Source organism: Peromyscus eremicus, chromosome 16_21 (genome assembly GCF_949786415.1).
Source record: "Peromyscus eremicus chromosome 16_21, PerEre_H2_v1, whole genome shotgun sequence".
NCBI lineage: Eukaryota > Metazoa > Chordata > Mammalia > Rodentia > Cricetidae > Peromyscus > Peromyscus eremicus.
The window spans coordinates 27776493-27784985 of NC_081432.1; the positions used below are offsets into that span (position 1 = coordinate 27776493).

General features: G+C 45.3%; 1 protein-coding gene across 1 annotated transcript in view; it reads left to right on the top strand.

The window, feature by feature from the left end:
* The window catches only part of LOC131926108 (sperm motility kinase X-like), a 354457-nt gene extending 351648 nt beyond the window's left edge, over positions 1-2809 (top strand). Inside the window, exon 2 of the mRNA XM_059281412.1 lies at positions 1036-2809. Coding sequence (XP_059137395.1) covers positions 1052-2809 — 1758 coding nt within the window. The 5' untranslated portion in view covers positions 1036-1051. The remainder of the gene's footprint in view (positions 1-1035) is intronic.
* Positions 2810-8493: the final 5684 nt, after the last annotated feature.

The window sequence follows — 8493 nt, forward strand, 5'->3', positions numbered from 1 at the left end:
TAAAATATTAAAAATTCAATTAAAGATAAGTTGTAAATGTATATATGGTTTAAAATATATGATTGGCATCATGGATTTCTAAAAAATGTTTCATGAATTGAGTTAGAGAAAAGCAAGTAACTATAACTAATAAAGAATGATATTCCACATTATTCAGAGACTACTTTTCAGTATAGTATTAACAAATGTAATATTATATTCACCAAATTGTCTCAGAGTAAAATATACCATTTGGGAACAGAAAAAATATGTAAATTTGATGGAATAGACTGGTAAAGGATTATTTTAAAATGTGGTAACAGAAATTCTTTTTTTGAAAATTATATTCCTGTCCCTCATCATAGGACAGCATCTGCTAAATTATGATTCCTGATTTTTTCTAGTCCCTCTGATTTTGTTTTTTCTCCAGAAATATTGATTCTATGTTACTGTTTGTAGTCTATAATTTCATAAAGAAAGTATCTTAACTGTTTATGGTTAAATGATTTCCATTGTTTCAGTTATTCAGAACTCAGGAGTGAACAAGGAAGCAAAATTTATTCCCAAGACTGCATATGAAATGGTGTAGTTTGAATAGATTTATTGACACGTTTTACCTTCAAGAAATGTTTACACAATAGGTATATCATCTCCATATCAAAATAAAAGCACTTGTTGATTGCCAAAAAAAAAAAAATACTTCCAAGTGATTCTTTAGATTTTAGCCATTTTTTGCTGTAAAAGCAATGCAGTTTGGCTATAGATTTACACTGTGTTTTTTCCTACTTGATCACTTTTGGTAAGGTGTCTGTTCTTCCTTTTCAATAATCAAGCCTTTATGCCTTTGGCATATTCATCATTGTTCAATTCCTTAGGTTCAGTTCTAATCTTCAGAATATTTACAAGGTAATTTTTGGGAGTTTAGTTTATTCATTTTTCTGTGACCCAGAAGTTCATTGTAGGGTTGCTTCACATCCCTGACACTTCTCCATGTAGAAATTGAAAGCCATAAACTCTTCCCCTAGACCTACTTCTCATTGTTTTAATCTGATTTAGTTCAGTTGGTGTTGCCATGGAAACCATCAAGAGAAATAATAGCAAGACCAGAGAGGAGGTATCAATGCAGCTGGACCTGAAGGCCAGCACCTCTCAAGAGGAGAACCTTACAGATCATTACATCATACTCAGGACCCTTGGCAAAGGGACCTTTGCTGAGGTGAAGCTGGCCTGCCACCTCCACACAGAGGTGCAGGTTGCCATCAAGATCCTGGAAAATGGTGAGAATAATGACCACAACAACAGAACTGAAATTGACATTGTGAAGACGCTGGACCACCCAAACATCATCAAGGTGTTCCACATCATCAACACCGAAGAGCACATCTATATGGTGATGGAGCATGCTTCTCGGGGAGATCTGGTGAGCCATATTGAGAAAGTGGGCTGTCTGCAGGAGGAGCAGGCCCAGCACATCTTCACTCAGATTGTGTGTGCAGTTCACTACTGCCATAAGAATGGCATTGCACACAGGGACATCAAACTAGATAACATCCTGCTGGATGGCAAAGGAAGTGTCAAACTGTGTGACTTTGGCCTGGCCATCAGAGTCACCTCTGGGCAGAGGTCCAAGGGATTGTGTGGCACCCTTGAATATTGTGCTCCAGAACTATTCACTGACACAGAATATGATGCAAAGGCGGTGGACATCTGGAGCATGGGAGTGGTTTTATATACAATGGTGACAGCGTGCTTCCCATTCAAAGCAAGGACCTATTCAGACATGAAGGAGGAGATGTTGAATCCCCGGTACTACATTCCTTCCACACTTTCTCCAAACATTGTAAACCTCATTGTGCAGTTATTCACTGTGATGCCTGAGCAGAGACCCAAGATAAGTGACATTAGGCAGCACCAGTGGTTCAAGGACAGAGAAGAATTTTGGAAACTCCCACTATCCTCAGAGACATACAGTACCATCCCAAACCCCAGCCTTGTGGTGGCTATGTGGGGCATGGGCTACGATCCCAAGGATATTAGTGATTGTATACGTGAGAAAAAATTCAATAACATCATGGCCACGTACCTAATTTTAAAACACGAGTCAGCCCAGGACCATACTAACTATGCTGTGAAGCCTATGCAGGCCTGTGTTGCCATGTCACCAGAAGATGCTCTCACTTCCCTTCCTCCTCAGAGGAGACTGAGTGAGCCTTCCCTTCACACCTTTGCCTTGCTGGATGAACACCTGATGCAGGATGAGAAGAGATCATGGAAGAAGGGGAGCAGAAGCCTGAGCATGCCTACTATCCTGTGCTTCCAGCAGAAGGGGGATAACCCTCCCCATCCAGTCCCCAAGTATTCTCCTGAGGTTACTCACCTCATGAGCACTTTGACAGTAGGTAGCTTGAATTGCAAGAGACTGTCCTCAAGATGCCCATTCTCTGAGGGCATTTCTTCTGCACAGTATTTGTCCTGGGAAACACCCCAGGAAATGAACACCCTAAAGAATTGCTCATACACTCAGAGGAAACCCTCTGTAAAGAAGCACAGGGAGGCACCTCAGGGTGTGACCACCACTGCCACCTATAGAACCCAGAGGTCTTCCCTTCAGGCAATGTCCGAAAACAACTTTGAAGCTGTCCCTCCTGAAGGTATAACTGCACCTTCTGCCAGCAGTCTATCTCAAGGCTGGAAAAGGGTTAAGAAGAGGATTGGGAACTGGGTGAGACTCCTGTGCTGCTGCCTGCCAGCCTCACCAAGACGCCACGTTTCTGAGAAGGAAGTGGCACCACTGGAAGTGGAGAGCAGTGCAGGTACACACATGCAGTGACATGGGGTGCCCAGGATGCACTTCTGTGTTTCTTAATCCAAATATTTTCTAATGTGCATTGCAACCAACACAGGATAATTATAGATATGCAAATTAGCAAATCTGGTTTCCAAAGGAACAGTCCCACAGCACCACCACCATTAACAGGAAATTGTTTAGCTGAAGGTGGACAGTAGAGCATGAGTAGCAGAGGTTGCAGAGGCAGCCAGAATGAGTTGGCTAAAGGAGGAAAGAATTAGAGGGGATCGAAGGTTTCAGGGAAGAAACATCAAAGGCCAAGAAAGAGGAAGAGGAGAGGAGCCACTTGAAAACGGATGGTCCAGGAGGATATGAGAGTCAAGACTACATATTATATGTTTCAAAGATCTTAAGACTGTGCCTTCCATATGCCATTATCTTTTGAAGTGATAAGCCTCTTTGCAGGTTCAGACATTGGGTAGGAATTTTCTTGGTGTGACTGAGACAGCCAAAGTGGGAGCCCTGCAGAAGTCCAGATGACAGTGTGTCCACTTATCCAGCAAAGAAGTCCAGCACAGGAAGAGGTAAGCCATCTACCACAGGAACACATAGTTAACAAGGGATATGTCCCAGGGCTGGCCTTCCATAGCATCATTCTCAGAGTGGAGCCTTGTGCCAAAACCCCACCCAAAGGTGCCAGTGGATTAGAAGCCCCTATAGGGCAGTCTTCATAGATATACTACAGAAATACTCATTCATCTGTCTCCCCTTCTAGGTCAGGTCCAAGGGAGATGTTTCTTCACACTGGGGCAGAGGTGAATCTCCTCATCTCTCTTCTTCCCTCCCTGCTGTTGGGTTTGCAGCCTGCCTATGTCCCTTTGTCCCTCTCATCACAGGGGACACAGTCCCACTGCATGCTGGTTCAATCTAGCTGCTGGTAAAGGGGCCCTTACTGTGTGATGTTTATCTGATCCATATTTGTCTCCTAGCAGGAAAGTGACAGCAAGCTGGAAGGAAATGGATATCACTGTGGATGGAATGCCGGAATGTTGCTCCACTTTGGACAGTGAGTATTGCTTTCCTGTCCTGGAGTACAGAGGACACATAACTTAGTAGTCTTGGAACTACATTTTATTCAGATCTCATATCAGGGGTCAGGCTTAGACAGAGCCTTGATGACCATAGAGTTGTGGCATTCAGCCAGGCTGTCTGCTTTGATGTCCTCCTGTGAAAGCTGTCTTTGGTGGTGGTGTGGAGGACCTCCAGGCAGATCACTACTCTCTGCCATTAAGAGTGGACAATCAGAAGCGACTGAATGCCAGGGCTCATCTGTGGGTGTCCCGTGGCTGAAAGTATAACTGAGATCACTAAGTTTAGTCCCGTTGTATGAGAGAGGCTACGGAGATCTGGTCTAGCCTTGACAGTGCTCTACAGACAAATAAGCATGAGGCTGCCAAAGCCAGTATTTTTCAATTCCAAGTAAAGTGGTTATTGAGCTCAAGATGCAGAGGACCTAAGGTGTAGTGAAAGACAACAGAAGCATGGATTTAGAGGCATCTTGATATAACTTGACACAAGTAGCACATCCCTCTCCTCTGACACTCTGTCCCCAAACCGTTATGGAGGAACTGTTTGTGTAGAACAGGGTAAGCTTTTTTTTTAACACCTGTATGGGAGGACAGTTACTCTACCACTGGCCAGCTACTTTGTAATGGGCTGAAGAACCATGAGCACAAGGGTGTACACAGACTTGTAAGGAAAACCATTCCAGCCTCACTGAGCTTCTTGCTTGTGTACCCATAGCTGTTCTACCTCAGTAGTTGACTACTAAGTCACCTACTTTACTGAGCCCTGTGCCTTACTGAACCCAGGGCCTTAGAAGGGAGACTTGGATGCTGTAGCCGGGTCAGTGAATCCCAAGACAGACAGCCCAAGAGAATCACGGGCTCCAGATCCATGTGATGGTCTCTAAGGAGGCAAATCTCAAGTATGAGCAGATGTGAAGTTTATTTCTGTTTATACTAAGATTTGCTGTGTGTCTGATGGGGACTTGGTGAATACCTCCTACTCTACGAAGCACTTTTTTTCCTTCAGCTTTTTTGACCTGGGAGAAGAGAAGTCAGATGAGGATCATGCCCCCATACATATCACCTCCCCGCTTCACTGCACGTCTGCTGGATGCAGCAGTACCAGGTGCAATCAATAGCAGCTACTGTAGCAGGATCTTCGCACACATCATCCCAAAGCTTTCCATAGGTCTCCACTTCACAGAGGACGAAGCTGAGTCCTTGAGAAGCTCTTTTGAACATAGCATGTTTTATGGGACACTGCTTAAATTCTACCTAGTGGGCTATTGACACAGCCGTGATGACCAGTTAGGTCCAGTTGGGTCACTTGGGGGCTAATGGTCACCTCCAGATTTCTCATTTGCCATGCTTTCTCTCCTACCATCTGCAGGTTTTTTGGACATGTTCTATCATGGAAGCTTATTTTTACCAAGTATGTATCCTGTCTGGTGTAGACAAGTGTAAGTGAGGTGGGGTGCAGGAAGTAGAGTGCCTGTGTTTAGACATGATGCTGGAGAACTGCTTTTCCTTCTTTGTTCCCAGAGCCGGACTCCTGAAAGTAGCAGGGCAGCCATAAGAAATCATTCCCTGCAGTCAGAGGTCCCTGAAGGGATCCTAATGATGTTGGCCTAGGGAAGGTCATTTTGGAAGATAATAGACACTACTATACCTGCCTCATTAGTCCCTGAATTCCACTAAAAGTAAACCTGCCATTATTTGCCGAGGCCGCAGGTATTACACTTGGGGAATGTGGAACTCTCAACCAGCTTCTTCATTGGTTTATATTGTTTCTCTTATAGGTGTCTGGTCACATCCTGAAATATATACCCAGAGAATTCCTGACCTGAGAACATGCACACTCAGTAGTAGTGCTAAAGATGGAGGAGAGAACATCCCACTTCCCTTCTCAAGAAAACCAGCAGGTCATTTCCTGAGCTCTAGAGGAGCTGTCTCAGGAGGACATGCTGTGGAGGGCAAGGAAATGGTTTCTGTTCCAGCATCCAACCACAGACCACCACCTCCAATTCTTGGCAAGATTGGGGACAACAGGAGGATTCCCTTGTGAAAGCCTCCTGGTAGGTGTGTTACTGTGGAATCCCTGTCTCACTTTGATGCTGTGTGTATGTTTGACATTGTAGAAAGGTCACCTATGCCTCTCTGTTCTCACAGATGACCCAGGAAACCTGCCTGAGCAGATTAAGAAAATGCCTCAGCAGAGTCTTGGGAAGGGAATGTTCATCCCTGCATGGCCACTAGACTGGATTGTCTGAGAAGGGCAGAGTCCTGGGACCTCATTTTCTAGGCCATCCATAACTTAAAGATGGTGCAATTGAAGTCATCTACTTGTACTATATCTCAATGGTGTTGGATAGAAACATTGTACAAACAATGAAATATTGAAGTAGAATTCCAGTAGAATTTACTCTAATTGGCAATTGGAATACTTTGGGATGTCTGAGAAAAATCCAAAGGAATATAAACTCTCAGACACTCCTGTTCTTCAGCAGCAGTCACTGTTGTTAAGGTGACAGATCTTTTCTTGTATAGAACCAGTAAAATGCCAATCCTATGCCCAAACACCAACTCTAACAACCAACTGGGTCTAATCCTAGAAGAGACCACAGAGGGCAGAAATGATTCCTCCGGACCCTGCACCTCTGGTCCCAGGACTTCCCACAAACCATCAGAGATCCAGAAAGTGCAACAGGGAAGGAACAGAGTCTAGAAACATGAAATCAAACACAAACCCCATCAACAGACCCACCTACATCATGTCAGGTGATTTTGTCAGAGGCACCCCAAGGAAATCAAGGCAGAGGAAATGGTCTGTCCACAAAGCACTGCAGGACACGCATGGAAAAGGAAACAGTAGGGAACCCTTTAGGAAACTGAACACAGTCTCAAATGTTACAGCTGAACCCAGATCCAAACTCTGCAATGTTCACACAACAGTTACAGAAGAGACCTATGTAAGTTTCTGCCTCATAAGGAGGAAGATCAGAAACAACAGAGAAGATGAACTGTGGACACAAGCGCTCTTAATCCATCAGTCAAGAAAATACAGAAGCTGGAGAAGGGCTACAGGAGACAATACTCGAGGGCATCTAGGAAAAGTCTGGCCCTGTCACAGCCCAGAGGGAACAAATCTCTGTTCTAAGCAAAGATGGAGGATCACTGCTAGGTAGCCTGAAGGGAATGCCCAGGAAGATGGGCCGATGTGTTCTGATCACCACTCTTTTACATCCATGTATCCCACAAGATTACTGCATGAAGATGTGGGAGAGACGCAGAATGATCACTATCCAATGCTGGGGGTCACTTCCAGCTCTGACTGTCTGCTTTGCTCTTGACTCCCAAATACCTCAGCCCTGTAGAAGAAGGAGGTTGAGGATAGGAGTTTCTGGAGCTGGTGAGGTTCCATGCTGCTGCTCCTGGAGCCCAGAAAGCCTAGAGTTGCACACGCCTCATCCCTGCTCCACACTTCCCATCCCTGCTCCACACTTCCCATCCCTGCTCCACACTTCCCATCCCTGCTCCACAATTCCCATCCCTGCTCCACACTTCCCATCCCTACTCCACACTTCCCATCCCTGCTCCACACACACTGCTAGATGTCAACCCATGCAGAACACACCACACTCCTGCTGCCCCACATTGACTACATGGCACCAGGCTGGGCTAGGCACACCACATACTCCAACACTGCCAGGTTTCAGGCTCAGATGGACACCTGCAGCCTACAAACCACATATACATTTAGATAGTAGGCCTTACCTGACATTTTCTTTACCCCCACACACTCATATCAAAGTCCACATAGATTATTAGGTATCAGTTCAGGATGACCCTATCCCCAAACTCATATAACTGTAGGAGTCAAGACCTTACAAATATGTCCCCTACAAGCTGCTCTGCTCAGATAGCCTTGCTAGTAGTTGGTCCTGCTTGACATTGCCTCCCCTGACACTTCCCCAGATGCACTGAGTGGTATTAGGACCAGCCTGATACCAGCTACCCAACAGCCCCATGTAATTTCCTCCATGTCAGGCCTTGCTGGACACTGACTATGAAGCCCTACATATAACGTGTATCAAATCCTATTAGAGCACCCTCCCCCACTCCACCTACAGAGCCACTTCCCGGGCCCTGCTGGACACAAACTCCACCACATTGTCACTCAGTGCCCACTGCTATTTTATAGGCCATGCTGGGTGATTCCCTGCTACAGCCTTGCAGTCCACATCAGGTGGAAGCAGGGTGAAATATTCTGAAGAGTCTGATGCCGACTTGAGTATATGAAGTGAATTAAGTGTGGGAGGGAACAAGTAGAGCCTGAAACCTAGCATTGTACACACAGTAGCACCCCCAGGGTTAGGTGTCCATCAGAGTGTGAAACCTAGTAGTTTATATGTGGTGGTGATTTGGTGTCTCCAATGAGGACTGATAAAATAGCAGTGTATGTTGAGTGACAGTGGTATCTAGCATGGCCTGATATATTGCATTCTGTGTTCAGCTGGGCCTGATTTCCAGCACTGTGTGTCCAGCAGCATGATGGGGCCTGTGATACCTAGCACTTTATTGGGGAGGGGAATGATTTATCAGGATACATAGAGCAGTGTACATGGGTCAGTGAGAAGGCAGATGAGTTCTAGCAACATC